The 21723-nt window shown below is 43.1% G+C and overlaps 2 protein-coding genes across 6 annotated transcripts in view; one reads left to right on the top strand and one right to left on the bottom strand.

Moving 5' to 3' along the window:
• rap1gapb (RAP1 GTPase activating protein b) overlaps positions 1–21723 on the top strand; it is an 83691-nt gene that overhangs the window by 10125 nt on the left and 51843 nt on the right. The window contains exon 1 of one of the 5 annotated variants that reach the window (XM_086117464.1): positions 9766–9927. The exons of the other annotated variants lie outside the window; for them this stretch is intronic. The gene's annotated coding sequence lies outside the window, so the exon portion shown is untranslated. Of the gene's footprint in view, positions 1–9765; positions 9928–21723 lie in introns of those variants that run through there. 5 annotated transcript variants of the gene reach the window in all.
• LOC147200977 (dual specificity tyrosine-phosphorylation-regulated kinase 4-like) lies at positions 13067–21151 on the bottom strand. The gene is made up of 12 exons (XM_086117887.1): positions 19992–21151; positions 19196–19259; positions 18945–19117; positions 18634–18770; positions 17325–17465; positions 17106–17244; positions 15954–16023; positions 15680–15852; positions 15538–15598; positions 15356–15458; positions 15165–15241; positions 13067–14622 (listed from the first exon to the last, which is right to left on the bottom strand). Exons 1-12 carry the CDS (start codon positions 20040–20042, stop codon positions 14540–14542), a joined length of 1272 nt encoding a protein of 423 aa, XP_085974013.1. The 5' UTR covers positions 20043–21151; the 3' UTR covers positions 13067–14539.

Genomic DNA, 21723 nt, shown 5'->3' on the forward strand with positions numbered 1-21723 from the left:
CACCCTGTTCCTCCCTCCTGCCTGCTTTTTGGGGTCCACCACCACCTCGCAACGTGACAGAATGACCCGACCACCTGGACCCCGCAGGTACTAAGGACTGTTCCCTATTCCACCATGTGCCTGGCGGAGCGCGTCTGCGGCCGACACCCTTTCCCCTTTCAGGCAGCGCTGGGGATGCGGCTGTCCTGTTTTCGTCTCGTCAAGCCGCATCTACGGTGGGCCGAGCCCCGTCCGCGTCTACGTTGAGCCGAGGCTCGTCACGTGTCTGTTGGAGCAGAGTCACATTCACGTCGACGACGAGCCGTGCCACGTCCACGCCCATGTCAGGCCAAGCCCCTGTTCACTCGTTACGTCGAGCTCCGTCCACGTCAGGCCACGCCCAGCCAAAAGGATTGCCGTTGCTTTTGTTCCTGTTCCCTGGCGAGGTGAAGGTCACCGTCGCTTATCGTTCATGTATTTCGGCGAGGCGAAGGTCGCCGTCGCGTGTGTTCTTGTTTTGCGGCGAGGCAAGGGTTGCCGTCGCTTTTAGTTCCTGTTTCCCGGCGAGGCAACCCTTTTGGACAACTTTGGGACGTCTGGGATCCGTCCCTTGAGGGAGGGGTACTGTCATGATTCAGTTTAGGGACCAACAGGTGGCACTGTAGGGCTCCCCCGGCAGCTGCACACCTGTTGGTCATAACTAATTAAGGCTTTAAAAGGACTCCCAGCCCGAACACTCAGTGTCGGGTCATTGTTGCTTCTTGCTACTGTCATGTGTGTTGCTCTTGCTACTGTTTGCTCTTAGTTTCTGTCATGTTTAGTTCATTATGTTTTAGCTTTAGTCATGGTTTTTGTTTGATACTTTGGACTTTGTTTGTTTTGGATGTAGTTTTCTTTGTTTTAAATACAATTCTTCAAATACACCCTGCTCCTCCCTCCTGCCTGCTTTTTGGGGTCCACCACCACCTCGCAACGTGACAATCCTGGAGAGTGGCTCTCACACTCACTAGTCCCCGGCCTCCTTCCTTTCGGCTTGCGTACAGTCTCAGGGTGCTGGATTTGGGATGGAACCCTCCATGCATGGTTAGGAGCTTTCGGGTCTTAACGTCCGTGGTCTGAATCTCTTCCTTTGGCCACCTTATTCCTGCAGGGTATCTGATCACTGGGAGGGCATTGCTGTTTATTGCCCGGGTCTTATTCTTGCCATTGAGCTGGCTTCTTAGGACTTGCCTCACTCGCTGGAGGTATTTGGCCATAGCCGCTTTCCTTGTTGCCAGTTCGAGGTTGCCATTGGCTTGTGCTATACCGAGGTACTTGTAGCTGTCCTCACTGTCTGCTATTGTTCCTTCAGGGAGTGAGACCCCTTCAGTGCGGACTACCTTTCCTCTCTTAGTCACCATCCGACTACATTTCTCAAGCCCGAATGACATCCCGATGTCGCTGCTGTAGATCCTGGTTGTGTGGATCAGGGAGTCTATGTCCCTTTCGCTCTTAGCATACAGCTTTATGTCATCCATGTAGAGGAGGTGACTGATTGTAGCTCCATTTCTGAGGCGGTATCCATAGCCTGTCTTGGTGATTACTTGGCTTAGGGGGTTCAGTCCTATGCAGAACAGCAGTGGGGAGAGTTTATCACCTTGGTATATGCCACATTTGATGGACACTTGGGTAAGTGGCTTGCCATTGGCTTCAAGTGTTGTTTTCCACATCCTCATCGAGTTCGCAACGAAGGCTCTTAGGGTCCTGTTCACCTTATACAACTCCAAGCATTCAGTGATCCATGTATGTGGCATCGAGTCATAGGCTTTCTTGTAATCAATCCAGGCTGTGCACAGGTTGGTACGTCGGGACCTGCAGTCTTGTGCGACTGTTCTGTCAACCAGGAGCTGATGTTTGGCTCCTCTGGTATCTCTACCAATGCCCTTCTGTGCTTCGCTCATGTATTGATCCATGTGTCCACTTATCTTAGCCGCAATGATGCCTGACCTGAGCTTCCATGTTGTGGAGAGACAGGTTATTGGCCGATAGTTGGATGGGACTGCACCCTTTGAGGGATCCTTCATGATCAGGATCGTTCGCCCTTTGGTTAGCCATCCTGGGTGAGTCCCATCCCTCAGCAGCTGGTTCATTTGTGCTGCTAGGCGCTCATGGAGTGCTGTGAGTTTCTTTAGCCAGTAGGTGCTGTCCAGTTCTTCATATCTGAGACTCTTTCCTGTATGTCTGCCACTGTTATGGTAACTGGGTTCTGTTCAGCGAGGTTGCTGTGCTCCTCTCTCAGGGTCACCAGCCATTGTGCACTGCTGTTATGTGCAACCTCCTTCTCCCATATGCCTTTCCAGTACCTTTCAGTTTCCAGTCTTGGTGGGTCAGCTCTGTTGTTGGGACCCTGCCACTGAGCGTACACTTTCGCAGGTTGTGTTGCGAACAGCCTGTTTATTCGTCTGGCCTCATTCTCTTTCGTGTACCGCGTTAGGCGGCTGGACAAGGCTTGGAGCCTTTGTTTGGCAGTTTCGAGTGCTTCAGGTATGGTCATCTGGATGTACCTCTCGGGTATCGGCCTTTTCATCACACCTCTCTGGGCCTCCGTCAATTGACTCACATCTTTCCGAGCCGCCTTGATCTTAACCTCCAACCGTCTTTTCCATGGTGGGTAACATATCTCATGGCTTCCATATGTATATATATATATATATATATATATATATATATATATATAATATATTAGAGCTGTCAAACGATTAAAATATTTAATCTAATTAAAAATGCAACTGTCATAATTAACTCAAATGAACTAAAAACTTAATCGTGATTACTCACAAATTTTTTATCGTTTCTGAATTTCCTTTTACATTTTTTGTCCTATTTTTCCCCATGTTAATGCTCTCATCAACATTGAATCATGAATCAGTTTTTTATGTGCCAAATGCAAATATTTACTGAAATAAAAATTTCGATTTTCAATTTTACATGAACATTTTTCACTTGGAGCAGTTATTCACACAATCTCTCACGCATATTACTGTCCATCAACAACAGTGAAAAAACATTTTGTCACACAACAGCTGCTTTAACAGCTTTTTTTATGAAATCAAAACAGAGCAATATAACATAAAGTGCACATCTAAGGTAAACTAATACTCATCCTATAGTGGATTTAAACCATGGTTTCATACTTCGTTTTTCTCAAGTTTGCTTTGAACACAGCAGTCTGTTTCTGTATGTTTGTTGAAGAATAACGAGACACCGGACACCAGTGTTCATTATGTGCCGCTGTATTCAAATCTGCCGGCCGTACAAACAAGCGCACGCACTTCCCCCTGCTGCTGGGGCAAACCATTCTGAAAGGGGGGGTTCACTCCCCCTAACACAGTCAGGCTTTGTTGATTGTGTTGGTCCTTCTTGCGCGGAAGTCTCTCTACGGTTTTGTGTAGACCTCATTTCGAATGCCTACACTTGGTTCGATGACAACACTGGAGACGTTTTATTTTCGCTAGGTCGCAACCACTGCAGCGCACTGTCACTGTCAGACGAACACCGAGAAGCTCCACCCGCTCTATTTATATGAACACAGAACACTGTAATCTTCCACACAAAATAGTTCCAAACAAGTAACAATCTCGTCAGTGGCATACATCGTATACCTGTATGATACAGAGAGAGAGAAGAACAGATAACTTTGGTCTTGTCAGTGGAGCAATCTGGCAACTTTTTAAAAATAAACTTTCCATTCATAAACTCTTTAAGTATCCGTTTTCAGTTTCTCGTGCTGCCGTGGCTGGCAAAACAGACATGGGCGTGGACTTCTGCAGCGCGCTTGTTGTTTTGTTTCTGGTGTATTTATAGAGCAACGTAACATCCGCTTGTGACGTGTGCCGTGTTAATCTCGCGAGAAAAATTTAATCCCGTTAAAATTCATTTAAATTAATGCCAATAAAAACGCGCTAAACTGACAGCTCTAATATATATATATATATATATATATATATAGTATAGGTGCTAGCCAGAAAACCTTGTATTCCGATGCAAAAAAGTTTTGTGGGGGTGTGGACGAATCACAGTTGGTTGTGTTCTGTGAAAATGAGGATGAGGGGCACTTTGCTCGCTCATCATAGTGCGGCGCACCTGATGATAATCACTTACTATATAAATCAGCATGTATTGTATTGTGTATTGTATAGTCATTACATCATGTCGCTGTCAACGCTCATTTCAAAAGCCTTAATTTCACCCTTTAAAAAAAGAAAATCATTGAGGCAAAATGGAGATTAGTGCAGCAGTTCATTTCTTTGTTGATCTGCTGGCTTCCACTATCTTCTATGTCTGGATCCCCTTTAGAATAAGTGTGTGACGAAGCTGAGTGGTTCACTGTGGAGAAATTCAACTGTCCTCAAATGCAAATGGGGCAGGTATCTCTTAGGTGGAAGGCCTATATTTCTCCATCCGTCCATCCATTTTCAACACCACTTATCCTGAACAGGGTCACGGGGAGTTGCTGGAGCCTGTCCCAGTTGACATTGGGTGGAAGGTGGACGACACCCTGAACCGGTTGCCAGCTAATCGAAGGGCACACACAGACAAATCACCATTCGCGCTCAGTCACACCAAGGGACAATTTAGAGTGTCCCATTAACCTGCCATGCATGTTTTTTTTAATGTGAGAGGAAATCGGAGGACCCGAAGAAAACCCATATAAACACGGAGAGAGCATGCAAACTCCACACAGGTAGGCCGGAGCCGGTATCAAACCCTGCACCTCTGCACTGTGAGGCGGATGTGCTGACCAGTCCTTACCGCGCCACCCAGACAAATCATCTTTTTCCATTGAAATGAAGGAGGATGCCATTAATCAGTTCCAGCCTGCCAAACAGTAAACAATGTTTCAAAACAAAGTTACAGTCTATAATACTGTGTGTCATTGTATAAAATGCACAGTGATGCCATAACTAAATGGAATAGAAAGAAATTAAAACTTTTTGGTTGGATATTGTGCCTCTAGTTTGTGCACTTTGCCCACCCGGGAGCAGTATAATACAACAATAAACTCTGTACATGTAGGTGGTCACTCCGCAGTAAGACATAGTTGTCATTAGTTGTTCTTTGCAGAGGATAAAGTATCCTGTATATGCCTGTAAGTATTCATGTATGATCTGCCTCCTCTGTTGCTTCACCATTTGTGTTCAATTAAAAATGCATGTGTTGCTGTTTCCTGACAGCTTGTCCCTCAGTGAAGATATGTCACTTCAACATACCTCCTTGGATCAATTTCCATATGTAGACAGATTTGGCTCCATTTTGCGGATTATTTGGGATTACTGTAATTTTGTCAGATGAATTTGAAATGACAAAGTGTTTTGGGATCATAGTTTGGGGGATGTGTCGGGTCTCAACACCATAGCCATCTATATTTGCATTTAGGTTTAGCTCTTAACGCATGCAAATAGCGAGCATTCACCATTTCTAAAAGTACCTGTATTTTTACATTTTGCATTACTCAGCTCGTTGAGACTCATCAACACTCTTGTGGATGTGCGCTGAGTATCTGGTCAATTAAGACGCTCATTGGATTGATTCCCATTGACATTGCGCCACCTGCGCTTGCTGTTGTCGCATTCCGCCAGCAGGAGGAGGAGGCCGCTGTCATAAAATGCCGTGACGTTTCTTTCGTTATTGTCATTCAGGCTGCGGAATAACACTTCAGCAAGTGTTCCACCATTCATGAGCTTGATGTGAAACAATTCCAATGGCTTTGTTATGGCATGCAAATGAAAGCCACAATTATGTTGACGATAAACTTACAATTGCAGAGAATTACTCCTTAATAGGTTTCTTTTAGCTCATCAGAATTAAGTGCATTGGTGAATGTTTTGTTTTAGATGTTTTTTTAAAAGATATTGTACATATCAAAGTAAAAGGTCGAGCAACTATAAATGTGAGGACATTTTAGCCAACCAGAAGCAAGAAGTAAGCCAAAAGGCACAATAACAACATTGGTGAAAAGGGGGAAACATGATAATGAAGTGGAGGTTAATCTGAATGTCCCATTTAGAAAACAAATAGTCTAAGATGAAAACCAAACCCCGTAACTTTAACCCCATAACCGAAAAATACATAGTTTCCCCAAAAATCGGAGTTTGAGTGCTCGCCACTGTTTAAACAACAACAACGAGTGGGGCTAAGGAATAAACTAATTGTGCACGTCTGCCCCAAGGACTCGCTAATCGCTCCTCCCCATCTTAGTATCGATGTTATTGTCCCGAGGAGAAAACAAACAAACCAAAAGATGTCAAGATAATCCTTTAACTCAAATTAATGATCTTCGTAGTTGCTTTCATGCTGTTGGTCTTTATGTCACTACTGGACACCAACAAGTGACAGTGACTGAGTTGCCAAGTTACATGAATACGTTTTTCTTTCTTTCTTGCTTGACTTCCTAAAAAGGTAACTGTTAAAATATTGATTTCAAACTATAATCAAGAATTGTCAAGTCATTTAGTTGAAGTCTAAGTCTAAGTAAGTCACTAAGATACCAAGCCCGCAAATCCTCAAAATAGCAACTCGAGTCTCACTTGAGTCAAGTCATATGACTCGAGACCTCTGGAAAACAGAAACTCCCAAGACAAGCGCCCTGATGATGACAAAATCAATGACAACAAGACACGATATTGTAGTTTGAAATACATAAAGAGCACATAGATCCAAGGTTTCAATGCCTTTTGCATTTGTTTTGTGTCTAATGGTCCTAATATATTGTTTGACTTCACTTTTGCAAGTGAAGGACATCACTTCTTAAAAATGGAGTCCAATTCATTTGAAACGGTACTCTCCTTTCCTATGTTCCGAAGCACCTTTTCATTTCGTCTTGATCCAATGACGTAATCCAACAAAGGTTCAGGACAAGTGGCAGAAGCATCCAGGATTTGACTTTCCAAAAAGGCCCACTGACTGAACAAAGTGAAGCTGAAACTCCAAAAGCGGCCCAATTCAATGAAATGTCATGAACATTCCGTATTTGTAACAAGTAGCAATAGCTAATGATGCAAGGACAAAGGCACGGACGATAACTAAAAGCTGACGCGTTCACAGTGAATGGTTAAATCTGTGCATGAGTATGTACACATGTCCAGTACAGTATACCTGCACCATCCAATGAGCGACAATGCAAGGGTTAAACATCTTTAAAACAGAAACATTTGCTTCAACATATACGTAATTATCATGGTGGGTTGCAAGTGAAGGACCTTCATTTGCCAAACTATTTGCTAAAAAATATATATCATATCGTGTAAATGACCCGCTGATAACAAAACTAGCAAAGATGTTTGTCACATTATTTCTGAGCCTCACAATCGGAAACCTCTCATTTGCATTTTTTGAAAGTGAAGTCAAATAGCCGCGTGGGTTATCTTTTTCAATTTCATGAAAGCTCACAGTTTGTTTGGCTGCAATGGTACACCGCTGCAAAACAGACTGACGAACATCAGGCTACAGTTAAAATAGTAATGGAGTGATCTTGTGGTTCGCAACCGTTATTGGAATACTAATTTTCATCCTCATTGTGCTTGTAGTGAAATGCGGTTTTAATTGGACAGTGATGTAATAATACACTTGCAATGGCTCAAATCTGATTTTACAGGCATATCTAATGTTGTGGCCGGGGGGTGATTCATCTCATCCTTTTGGGGACCTTTGAGGTTGATGCAGATGACAGAACCACCTGTATTTGCAGTTCTAGATTGGAATTTGTATTTTCTTCCTTGAGCTTTCTCAAACTTTTCAAAAACATGATGAGGTTGGGTGAAAACTGCACAGATGTGCATTGGAATGCTTTTCTACACATGCCTTGTGATAGGCTGGCACACCGATCAAGGATTTAGCCCACCTCTCACCCCATGTCAGCTGGGACAGGCTCCTTCTCACCCTAATAAAGGACAAGTGCTATAAAACCTGAATGGAAGGATGGAAAAGCGAGTCTTGAAATGGACAAAAATGTTGTGCAGACTCTTACCCTGCAAGCCTGGACGTGAGTTGTTAAACCACAATGTTCGTGTTGTGAATTCATTCTCAGTGGGCTGCTGCAACATTATACCCACTCGAGGGTGAGGGAGCACCATCAGGCCGCCACCGCCAAGCTTGACTCGCATCCCCTCGTGAGTTACTTTCTACTTAGGCCTGCAGCCCAGCTTATCGATTGGGCTCGGCTGTCTATTCTGTTTATTTCCAGCAGCTCAGCACTCGGAAGAACCACGGTGCAAGAAAACCTCCACATTTTAGATAGGCTTTTTTGGAAATGTGTTGACGCTCTGAAGCATGGCACTTAATGAGAGAGTTAATACAGCAAAACAATGCATGGTAGTAAATTGATTACATTCAGTGCATCCAGGTCAAACAATTGAAGTTATACCCATTTCCACTGGTGTGCCTCAGGACTCTGTCCTAGGAGCTTTTCTCTTTATTGTCCACAGTCTTCACCTGGGCAATCCTGTATGTTCCAGATATTCAGCATCAATTTTTATGTTAAGCTGCTAACAGCTTCTAATTTTACCAATTTCAATCAACATGTTAAGTTTTAACTTGAAAGGTTGAATCCTTGTTTGTTTATTGATGCTTAGCACAGCGCGTTTGACTAACCAGGGAGGTACCTGCAAATGATCTATATTAAAATAAAACTCTTTGGGGATGAGAACGCCATGATTATGCATTTTGTAAAATTGCAATACACCATCCTCTGCACCGCTTATCCTCCTCATGGGTTGTGGGTGTGCTGGAGCCAATCCCAGTTGACTTTGGGCGAGAGGCAGACACCCTGAACTGTTCTTCAGCCAATCGCAGGGCACGTCTAGACAAATAACCATTCACACTCACAATCATAACTAGGGAGTGTTCCATTAACCTGCCATGCACCTTTTTGGAATGTGGGAGGAAACCGGACTGCCCGGAGAAAACCAACGCAGGCATGAGGAGAGCATGCAAACTCCACACAGGAAGGCTGGAGCCTGGATTTGAACCTACCAGTTGAAACTGTGAAGCTAATGTGCAAACCAGCCACCACTGCGCCTTTTTAATAAATAAATGAATAAATAAATAAATTGATTAGCGATTGGTTATTGATCATTAATTGAATATTATTTATGATGGTGATGCCTCAGACTTAAGTTGACAGTGTTGTTCATCGTTACCACGGTAACCCCACAGTGGACCAGCCTAGATGCAATGTTCCGCTTTGTGTTCAATGCTTCTTTCATGTTATAACACAGACATAGCACCGTTATTAACTGCCTATTCGTATTTAGCACAGTGGTCAGGTTTAAAGTTTATGGTTGAAGTGGTTATTCCTTATTGTTGCTTTCAGGGCTTTGCTGGTCCATATATTTCCGTTTGCAGAATTCTGTTTTCAAACATGGCAAAGTGATGAAACGCGTGGGTGAAGAGAGGCAGGCGAGTAACATATTGAGCTGCGGTGAATAAGCGCCAGCACTTTGTGATGCCTCCTACCCAAAAAAAAAAAAACCTGAGCACTGTCCTCTATTCATGTGTGAACATGCTGCCACATTGGCATTGCTGCACCGCTTCCTGTCACGAATGCCAGTCTAATAATGTACAGTGTGGTAAGCGCTTGCTTTTTATCCTATCTCGAGACTCTCACTGTGGAAAGCTGAGCATTTGTGCTCTTTCTAAAGATCAATTCACGAGGATGCATGCATGCCGAAGGTGAAGAGAAATTGCAGAACAGTGGGTGTCTCTGGAAGCGGGGCCAGGAGGGAGGGAGGAAGGGAGGGATGAGACAGAGTGAGGGAAAAGAAAGGGTGGCTGATTCTCTCAGTAGCAATGTGAGACAGCAAAAGTGGCTCATCGCACAGCAGCAGGTGTCGGATGACCGAGAAGTCGGACGTGCATACAAAGCAAGCGACAAGTTCACGGAGGCTCGAAATGATGCAGTGCTACGCGCAGGTGAGTGAGGCGTAAAACGAGCGTTGGTGTGCGTCTGAACTTTCTCGTCATCTCTCCTTGGGTTAGGAAGTGTCTCAACTGTCTGAATGACTTTACCTTCATTGGGCATTAGGCCACCAAGAGTTTACTCACCACTAAGCTTTTGAGGTAATTGGATGTGCAAGTGTGTGTGTGTGTGTGTGTGTGTGTGTGTGTGTGTGTGTGTACGTGAAGCATCCCACTTCAAGAAAAATAAAAATCAACCATAAAAATAAAAAATGAGGGGCCTTTAAAAATTGTATTGCTTCTATACAAATATTGAGTCTCTGTAGTGTCTACCCACACATCAAGTGTGAGGTAAACAACCACTGAAATCTTTTGCTCCCTGCGTATTTCTGAAAAATTGTCCGCACTTCTGCCACACTGTGATAACCGTGGCACAAATGTGCATGCTTATAATGTCGCGGGCCAAATCTGGCTGCCTGGCCTTGAGATCAGGGGTTAGGGTTAGGTTTAGAATTACTTCATAAGGTGTGAGGGGTTTGGGGTCACGAGGTATGGTTCGAGGGTTAAGAGGTAGGGAGTTTATTTGTGGCCCCTTAACTGTTATGGCACTTTCTAAGATCAAGTGGTTTCATAGGAGTGATATAGCTGCAAGGCTTGAAATAAGCGGATTAAAGTTAATTTTTTTTTTTTTTTTAAAAAGACTGGCCTGCAACAAAAAAATACATATTTGAGCTTTGCGCTGGAAGCGACACAGGACTTTGCACGCACAGTCAACCATCCTATGAGCTGCGTGGCAGGCGCACCTGAATTGAAGAATATTTAGTCGGGCAGCGACTAATGAATGTTTATAGAATTCTACTGAATATTCCATTGATTGAAAAGCCCTGCCTGTTGAGTGATATGGGCATCAGTGAATGAGTAGAGTTGGCAACATGATAGGCTGTCCACTGTAGCGACCGCTGTCCCTGAAAGGGTTAAATGATTCCGCGGTTGTTTCGGCTAACATCATCTCGTGTTTGAATGTGCTTCTTACCCCTGTTTTCTTACCATTTACTCAGTGAAGCAGTTGAAAGCGGTTTATATCCTTGACAACATGCAGGGCATTTCAATATATTCTAATTAGCAATGGTAGGCTGTATTCAATTAGCTCGATGTTGGGGATGGGAGACGTTGCTCATTGTGATACACATCGCACTTTATCTTCCTTGTTAAAGTGTGAAATCATCATTTCTACCCAGAGTGGTGCATGCAACTGCAGTACCATTCCTCCGTGTGGAAAAATGATCCATGCCAAGCTTTGAGGCCAAGGTTTTACATTGACGTTTTATTTGGTCATGGAATTATTCAAGTTATTCTAATTGTTTACTTCAGTATGTGTATTGGTTGGGTCAGACCGGCACTTGTCTCCATGGCAACGGTACACAGCCTGTTGAAGGCTCACAGAGTCCACTGCTGCAAGTGCAATTTTTAACTTTCACACTTTGCCAGCTGTAGGAGCCTTATATGTCCTGTATCTTATATGCAAACGCCATGTTTCAAGTTTGCCTCTAAAAGAAAGACGGTGAAAATCTGCAATTGAAAGAATGGACTGGAAAGCAGCCAATGTGCTTAATATACCAGGGGACTATTACTGCAATCACGATTTCGAAATCACGATTGAGAGATGTTTCTTCCAAATTCAGAGGTATACACAAGAAAAATAAATGCACTGAATTTATCATATCGAGCTAGAAGCAGGATGCTTGCCACATCAGTGACAACAAAATAAAGGAAGCAGAGTGCTCACATAAAAGTGATGTCGATTTTGGGAAAGCACAACTCTCCGATGCAAAAAGAATAATGCATCGCTTAAAGCATAGGTGTCAAACTCAGGTCCTGGAGGGCCGCTGCCCTGCATGTTTTCCAAGTCTCCCTGTTGCAACACAATGTCAGGCTTGCGCAGAGCTTGCTGATGATCTGACCTATGGCTTAAAGTGATGGAGACAATGTGTGAAGGTAAACAGAGAGCAAATGACAGCTAAATGAAACGAATGCTCCTCTCACATTCCTCAGCAATCAGACAACGGCGACCTATTTTTGCAGCTGTGTGATGGATGACAAAATGCCAAATTAATTTCCCTATCTGTGGATGACTCCAGACACACCACTGATATTACTCATTAGATGGTGTTTGTGAGGAATTACGTAGAGTCAAAAAGGAGCTTACATTCCTATGAAAAATTTGGTTTTGAATATTAGTCTGACTGCAGTCAATGGACCCTGGACTCATTGAAAAAAAAAAAGCTTTGTGGTTTAGGGTTTGGTGTTAAGGCCTTTTCACACTGCACTTTGCCACGTGCGGCGCACCATCAATAGACCAAGGAACCGTTGATCGACCAAGTCATTGTCTATGTGCTACGAGGGCTCAGGTGCCTCCAATAGAAGATGGTCAGGTGGAATGATTTCAGAGTGCTAATAGACCAGCAGGAAAAAGACTGACTTCCAGAGGCCACTATTCAAGCATAGGCATGGTGTCATCCAAAAGTGCAGCGTAAAATGCCTTTTGGGTGTTTGGGTTTATATTTTCACAAAAGCAACATGCAGGAGTTAGGACCTGTTTTCAAAAGTGGAAAAAAATGCAATTGTACGACAAGCAAAAACCTGTTAACAAAGGCAATTTGTTGAGTTTCAGGCTCAAGGCGGAACATTTATTTTACACTTTTCATCCTATTCAGGAGTGATCAGACACACAATGTGGTTGGCTGTAGAGAAAGCCCATTAGCTAGCTCTAATGGAGCAAGTTAGTCTTATCATTAATGGACAAGCTTACTCGAGCGTGCTGGACCTTGATGCGATGATGTCTGACTCTCCCTGCACCGCCTGCGGCTTCCTGCCATTCGCCAAGGAAAGCGGTTGCATCCGCGGCGACGCGCCATGCGCATTAGTCATGTTCACGCTGCATGTGGCCTTGGGTCCGCAATGCGCCCCCAGAAATGTCAGCTTTTTGCAGACAAAACTTCCAAGCAAGACTCAAAGATTTGATTCATAACATCTATTTTTATGTCCATAGCCTAACACAAGCTTGACTTGGTTTAAATATAATCGGAACCATTCATCTTACAGCCCTTTTCATTTCCCGTCATCAGATTTCTTTCCATTGCCATCATTTGTTCCATTAATTTGCTCAGTTAAGTTTCTGAAGATTTGCAGCAGCACTCATTTTCCTTAATTTTGCTTCTCATGCTCGTAGCTTCAAGAGCTGGTAGTGCTCAAGGCCACAGCGCGTCTAATAATGTAGTAATGATAAATGTGGTGTCTACTTACAAACAGCCCATTTGTCAACATCCTAAAATCACGATTCACATGAATATGAAGACACACGCTCATACCGCTTTCCCACTATCCTACATCAGATATCCATTTCTGCCTTTGTGCGTTCTTTTCAATGTATTTCACCAAGTAGCTGGTACACATGTTCCCCATTTTATGTACCGGTAATTCAAGTTTCTGGATTGTGTTGAGCCATTTGCTGATTTGTTTTTCATTCTTCTGACATCTTTGCAATTCACTTCAAACCTTGATGATCTTGTACCATTTTCTTCAAACTTGCCTTCCATGTAGTGAATGGATGTAGTCAATCCAAAATCTTTTAAACCTTTGCAGGCATCAGTCATTTCATTGTCAGGCAGACAGCTCATTGACCTCATCCTCTCAATTTGTAAACTCACAGGGTCAGGCTCACCGCATCTCGCAGCCTGCCGACCGCCGCTGGGACCTCGACCTGTCGTCCTAATTACATTTGTGTTTTAAATTCACTTTGTGGCACATTCAGCGACTCCCTCCCCCCTTTGCTCATTTGCAGCATCAGCAGCAAACCCTGCACACCGTGATTGCACACAAAAGCTGGAATTGTTATCACCAGTTAATGACCCTTGGCGCTGTGGAGGAAGCTGCTGGCAACACAGGAATAATTACAGTTGAAAAAGCTTGGTGTCCATCTTGCTTAACTTTCTGCTCAAGAGCAGACAATTCTTCAAACATAAGGATGTGAATAGCATACTTAGCACAGGGGTAGTCATGGTTGGCAATGCTCAAAGTGGAGATTTTGTGTACATTTGACTTGTGTAGTTAAGAAATTAATTGTGCGATCCTTTCATTCTTGTGATGTAAATGTGCTATATTTAAGTGCCTCTTCCACGGATTAAATCAATGAATCCTTTTTCTGTTTTTTAACATCCACTTTCATCATCAGCATCATGGTAACAAAATCCATGTTTACAGATGATAATCCTGCAGTTTGGGGGGGGGGGGGTGGTGTGAGACAGAACTGCCCACTCAAAACAAGCCAAGTTCATCAAGGCTAAAAAAAAGACGGTGTAAAGTGTAATGTAATTTTTGATCCTTGGGGTAACTTGAGAAACAATGTCAAGCAAGACATGTTATTAAACCACTAAGGAACTATGTAAAACATTTTATAAAAGCAGTTTCCTAACCTACTTCCCATAGACAAATGGTGACTGGCAACATGGTACAAACGTGTCATAAAGTCTCAGGAACTGTTCGGTCGATTGGTCAATTTAGGCGTGGCAGGAACTAAGAAAAGAAAAAGGCTGTGGACATCCAGTCCGGTATTGTTGATCTGAAGAACTTATTTGAATTGCGTCGTCGGCTGCAACATTGGCGGAGGAATCTTCTCTCTCTTCAGTAAGCTGCTTATCGTTGGTCTGTTATCTGAACAAATTCAAACACAAAAAAAGACATCTTCAATGTCAACTGTAGATGCAACAATAGCAAGCATATTGTCATTGTCACCAGGGCCAGGTCGAGTTGATGAAATCAACAGCACTGCCACTTGTGCCGTGTTCCAGAAAACTGGGAATATTATTTTCCAATAGGACACATGCAATGGAACACCCTTGAGGGTCAGAGGTCGGACTCCCAGAGCATGTCCATGTACCCTGACCCCACCACCACTAACTCAGGAGTAGGAACGCTTTAAGCCCAGACCTTATAACTTGCAAATGAGTTCAAAATTAGGCAAGTGGGTATTCAAGCAGCATAGATATAACACTCCCGGAGACTGCGTTCATAAAACAAAGTATCTTACATATTGCTTCTACAAATGTTACAGTCATTGCAGTTTATCAATGAGTGGTTGTGTTACTTCAGATTGGGTCCAAGTCCTGCATTCATCGACATCAAAAATAGGCGTTTTCAACACTCAGTGCAAATACATAACATGTACAAGTAGAGATGTGTTGCGGTGGACTCACAAGTATGTTTGGTTGCCTGCTTGATCCAGGGATGTCGCAAAGCCTTCTCCGGGGTGAGCCGCTTTGTTGCATCGTATCTGCTCAGCGATGCACAAGCACTTAGTAGACCCTCAAACAAATCTGTGCACCAGTTTGACTACGGTACTTGAAGGTTGTTGTAGTGGTATTTCACGAAGAGTGGGTGAACCTACTCGAGACAGCACCGAATAAAGTCCAGAAACTTTGGATTTTTCGACTTCAGTCTGGTGGCCAGAGGGGTTTTTGGTGGCTTTTTGTCTTCAGACTCCGAGCCATCTAGAAATTGGGTGGGTACGTGATCACGACAAGATTCTTGCACCAAAGACTTTGTTAAAATAAGCCTCGAACACCTCACCAATAGAGTAGTTTTTCCTGCTTGCTGCAGCCAGCAAGTCTAATGGTGGTAGGCCCAGCACCTAAGGAACAGTCACGTTCAAGTTCCCAACAATGGCGGCAGTCCACATGTTAAGAGTGAATTGCTATGAGCTTCTATTTACCCTCGTTATACAGTTGAAAATGTCGCCTTTGTCTTTTCCTTTGAAGAGAAATAGGCCCCAGTCAAGCTCAGCCAGCGTGCAGCCTAGGCTCCACATGTCAGAGGCTGTGGTACAACACCTGCCAAGGAGACGCTCCGGAGCCATGTAGGCCAGCGTCTGATTGGTGGGCCGACCTGTGGGGGAATCATACACAATGGAGGTCTCCACCGGCGATAAAATAACAGGTCCTCAAATGGCTTTACTGGGCTCTTGTCTCACCATATCATAGTCTCACCTCTGATAAAGATGCTCCCTCCGAAGTCACTCACTGCTGCATTGTTTTCCTTGTCCAACAAAATATTCTCCTGAAGTAATCAAAGAATACGATGAAATAAATCATGCCCAGTTTGATAACATGACAAATTACAATGAAATCATTAAAAGCATTATTTTGGCTAGGTCATAGCATCATAAATGCATCATTGTTTAGCCATTGTGAATAGAGTTTGTCAAAGCTGCCCTTGGACCAACAATATTTCCATAATTGTTTCAATTATGACCATGCTTCTCCAAATGTTGTGAGCTATTGTTGTTTGGAGATACATGATGAATAAAGGACACTAGCTTGAGGTGTTTGCATAAATGGGTCTCTATTAAAGTGCTATTGTGCCAACTTTTTTTTGGTTTCATTATGTGTATTTTGCAATAGCACCTCACCTGTGAACAAATTTGATTTCAGCTAGGTTGCAGAATGTTAAAATGGCTCATTTGCCCTCTGAGCTGTTTTATTTCCTACTGACTTAACATTGTCAAATTAAGAGCCTATTTTTCCAAATGTTATGAAACCCAAATTTGGACATCTACTATAAATATCTAGCAATTTTTTTTATCCATATTGAAGCGCTTCTGTTTGAAACATTTTTCAATTGTTAAAATTTTCATGATTTTAGCTTGCTCGAATCTTGTTAAAATAGTTTGGATGTCCAGTAAGACTGGAGTTCATTGTGGGCAAGTTCTGTCCTTGGACAATCTTATTTAGCATTTACAATGCTTTTCAATTAGGAGCATGTTCCCCAAAGTTTTATTTATTTTTTGTCAGCAAACAAGGAATAAAGGCATATATTTTAAGATGTGTGACTTATTTGCTCTGTTGCCAGTCGTGTAAATACTTTGGTTCAATTGGTCTGTGTTTTAGTGCTTCCATTAACAAAGTGGCTTTTCTTCAGAATAAAACCCTGCTTTCCTCTGTTGACAAGAAGACATTGCTGAGCCAGTCTTCCTCTCTTTTGAACCACGGCGACGTTATTTGTGGTTTGGAAAGACAGTCGTACTCGTAAAACTGTGGATGCAGTATTTTACTGTCCATAAACTTGTCTGCTGTATCAGTATGGACGGATCAGCATATATTTTTCTTTGGACAAATTAGTTTTTGTTGTTATTGCCTTACCGGTTTTAAGTCCCCGTGGATGAGTTGCACATCTTTGAGCACTTTCAGACACTTGAGCACATCGATGGCATATTTCCTGATGTCGGTCTCACACAGTCGTCGCAATTTACTCTCCACTAAGGCTTTATGCAGGTCCTTTCTAAAAATAAATGAAGTGCATTCAATTAAGAATCAACAGGTCTGATCAGAGGAAAAGTCCCCCCAAAGTCTTGACCTTACTCAAATAGTTCAAAGGTGATGCAGAGGTGACTGCGGAAGTAGAAGTGCTCCTTCATGTGGACCATGTTGGCTTTGTTGGTCCTGTCTAGTCGCTGCAGGGTCTTTAGATTGTCCAACTCTGTCTGTGCCATTTTATGACCTCTTGAAGCAGAAATTATGTCATTTCACTGGCACACAATGTGACAATACACTGAATGCCTGCACAACTACCCATTTTTTCTGTAGAACCCAAAATGAGCTTGTCACTGAAAAATGCACCTAATCACCAATTTTCGGTCTCTTTCTATAAACACCTAAAATTTCACAAGATGATGTCAAAGCAGCGGCCAATATAAAGGCAGTAAAATTGTCGAGGGAGTGTTGGTGAAATGACACATCTCGACTGAAAAAAAAATCTTTGTTGGTTAGCTGCTACATTTAGCTTGGGTTTTTTTTTTTGGGGAAGTTATGGAGAGTCTTCTCTGTGTGTTATTTGACATGTCTTTGAGTATGTGGCCAAAAGATTGTCTGAGCTGTGGACTTTGTGATTGCGCCCTTAAACGGGACAGTATAAACTATTTTCTTCTTTGTATTCTCCCATCGTCTGCCCCGTTGTACTATGCTGCGTCTCACAGGTCAGTCTTGGTACTACGCAGACATCTGGTTTGGGGTAGGAGACTCTCATTGTTTGATGTGTGCGTGTTTTGTCATCTCAAGTACACAACCACGAGACACCTTTTGCACGTTATGTCACTGCCTTCGTCGGAACGGCCCCTCCGCCACTAACTATATGTGTCATATGAAAGTGTATATTCCTGTATCCATTTATAGAAGTGATTATCTTCTAAAATAGTCATATCTTGCTGTGTGGTCAGCTGTACTAATAGACAAGGGTGTAAACTAAACTGGACTTTTCATCACATATCTGCTGATGTAGATAAAAACCGGTGATGGATAAGACAGATAAGTCGACCCTCAAAGTATTCAAGGGTTTGCAGCGATCATTTTTTACAGGGTTAATTGTTCATATATTTTACTCATGATCGTTAAATTACTGTGTATTGCTTTGCGCAAACATAGGGCAGACAGAGCAGTTGGGAGTGTTGGATGTCATGGCCAGATGGAGAAAAATAACTTATTCAGTCACTAAGTTGCTAAATTGCTGTTTTCCGTCCACTTTGATTCGGCAGTCATTAACTTTTTCTGTATGTCATGGCGCACTCACATTACGTAGCTGCGAGTACACTAGTTTTGGTGAGCCTAAACTACAGAATGGAAAGAACTCTGTATGGTGGTGTTAAGGTCTGAGCTGAGATGGTAGGGTCCTTACTCTGCAGTGTTTCGAAAGACCTTGATGGCAACAAGTGTCATGGTCTTGTGGTCCCTGCATTTAAGCACCTTTCCGGCCAGTCCCGATCCCATCACCCCCAGCACCTCAAAGCGGTAGGCCAGGTGGTCTCCAGCCCTCTGCAAATGAATGAAATTCCATGTGTTATTCCATAGAAGCTAAAGCGGTAGGCCAGGTGGTCTCCAGCCCTCTGCAAATGAATGAAATTCCATGTGTTATTCCATAGAAGCTATACCTCTGGGTATAGCCTTCTGGACGTAAGGATCTGCTTTGTGCAATTGGTGGATGCTTACCACTTTGTAGAACCCTTTGGAGTCGTCGAAGGACTCGCCCTCCGTTGCCGACGTGGAGTCTTTGGAGCGTCGCATTTTCTTGGCCTTTTCTCCCAGGTACCACACGTGGCGGTATTCCTTGATTTCGTTCTGCTCGTATGGCGTCAGGCATCGCTTGGTATCCCGGAGAACCGCTGCGGCACAGTGCATTGTGGTTTCGTATTACAGGTACCTGTATTGGCAAATATCAAAGGAGCATTAGAGGTACTTACATTCTGGAGTCCTGCACTGTGACTGGGAGGTGAGGATTCTGTTCCTGGAAGAGCTTTTGTTTACCTGAGTTGAAACACATTAAAAGAGATTAATGATGGTGTTTATTATTAATTATTGACAGTTCCATCTGTGTGTTTATTTCAAAGAGGTTTTGTTAGATTGCACTGTTTTGAACCAGTATGTACTAGACTCCTGCTCAGATCTGACTTTCTGGTACCCAGGTGCAATCCTACAATTAAATAATTGCAAATCTGCTCAGCTATGCAACCTTCAAACTATCCATCCATCCCTCCAATTTCTGATCTGCTTATCCTCAAAAGGGTCGCGGGGTGTGCTGGAGCTTATCCCGGCTGTCTTTGGGCAGTAGGCATGGTACACCCCGAGCTGGTTGCCAGCCAATTGCAGCACTCCAAATTAAAAATTATTATTAATCTTAGATCCCGTTGCAAATGAAACAGTATAGAGAGTTACATATACAAAGTTTGATGTTTTGCGCCACTGAGCCATTGAGAACACATGACAGTAAACGAATGGGAGAGTCTTATTTCATTGCCACTCATGGTATCACATACAAAAGCACAATATTGCGCTTTTTTTCCCCCCGAATATCATGAGTTGTTCTACGTGTCGCCAACCTCTCCATATTGCTAATGATCATATTGTGAGGTTCACATCACGATAACATTGCATCATGACATTTTGATATCGTTACATCCCTACTATTGGAACATCTGATCACATTTTTGAAGGGACGAGCCCCAACCCAAACCGATCCATCCCCAGACTTGGACTCACTCGAGCACAGACTTGTTGGGCGGGCGTCGAGATTGTTTTCTGTTGAGTCATGGGAATTTGCGGGAACCCGAGTCTGGTTTTGTACAGGGGGTTCGACGGCAGTGAGGTCTGACGATGGACTGCCACTTGGATGTTTTTGGTTGATTTCAGCACCTCCTTGTGGACTCTTGTTGTAGGAATCTAGAAAATGGAGAAGGGCGAGTCCACATCAATGTCATATAAGAAAACCATTATTTGTCTCCCAATGGAGAAATTCCCAATTCACAGCAGCAAAGTTATGAAAGGAAGAAGTAGAACAACAAAATATAGGAGCTGCTGGAAAGGCAGCCACTCTCGCGGCGCCATTTTGAAGTCAAAATAACAAAAATTACACAACACAACACAGGACACAGACAGTCGTGCAATCTTCACTTTTCTGCATACACTTTGTTGTCTGAAGCAGTTATAGATGAAAGAGGAGAGGATCAAAGTGTCCTTTCATATGTAATACCAGTGGGGCCGGGGTCAGTTTGTAACAGCAAAGGTGTGACTGCAAGAGTACCTAGACGTAAAAATGTATTGTTTCCCAGAAACCCACACAAAATCAAATAACTTTTTTTGATACACTCGCGGTATTAAAGACGTCTTTCTTCTCGGGACACACCACCTCTGCGACAGCATTCATGCATTTCTTGACAAACTCTCCTTACCGCTGCTTGCTATCAGTTGAGCAAACCGAAAGCTAGCCCGAACAGATGGCTGGTTCAGCTGAGCTTGGCGTACAAATGTATTTTGCTGAGCTAACGTTCCTCTTTTTAGCGTTGACAGTTTGTCTGCTCTCATTTGCCCATGCAAAAAATCATACTTGTTGTTGTGACGGGATTCATAGTGTCTCCGCAGATTGTATTCTTTGAATACCGCCACCGACAGATGAGACAGACAATCTTTTCTTTGCATTGAAAAAAAAAATCGTTTCTCCATTTTGGGTTAAATTCCCTGTATTCTGAACAGTGTTGTGTCCAAGGACCGGCAACCCGAGGCCAAGGCCAAGGACTTGACTCCGAGGCCAAGGCCAAGGACTTGGAAAATTTTCCGGGGCAAGGCCAAGGCCAAGGACTTGAGAAATTTTCCGAGGCCAAGGCCAAGGACCAAGGACTTGCCTCCGAGGCCAAGGCCAAGGACCAAGGACCGATTTTGAAACTGAGGCCTAGCCGAGGACATGTATAAAACAATGCTATCATACCCCTTGGCAGGTCTTCATGATTTGCAACACCCCTCCATCATAACCCTTTGCACTCCCTAACTCTTGAATGAAGTGTTTTTATTCAAAGAGTAGAACCGTCAGGGTACGTGTTATTTATACTGAGAAAAAAAAATCATATGGTATACATTTATGAATTAATGTTTTAGTGCAGTAGTTTCTTAATATGAAGTAAATCAACACTCAACAGGCATGACATGGCACAGAACACAAGTTGAGATATGACTGCATAGAAGTGTATCACTGACTGCAGAAAAAGCGGTAATCTCTCAGTGATAATTTTACAGTTTACCGGCAGCGAGTCCCAGGAACTCGCTGATCAGAAAAGTATGAGTGCCATTATGGATTGAGAGAGTCCCAAATTTCGAATTCTGAAAGGGTCTACTTATTCAATTGCATATGATAATAACACAAACAACAACATATACATACAATGATAAACAAATGCTGCAAAAATTTTAATAATTCAGGAGCAGGCCTGAGGATTTGGGA

This window comes from Hippocampus guttulatus, chromosome 8 (assembly GCF_054856545.1).
Source record: "Hippocampus guttulatus isolate MCC_2025c chromosome 8, RoL_Hgut_1.0, whole genome shotgun sequence".
In the NCBI taxonomy this organism is placed as follows: Eukaryota; Metazoa; Chordata; class Actinopteri; order Syngnathiformes; family Syngnathidae; genus Hippocampus; species Hippocampus guttulatus.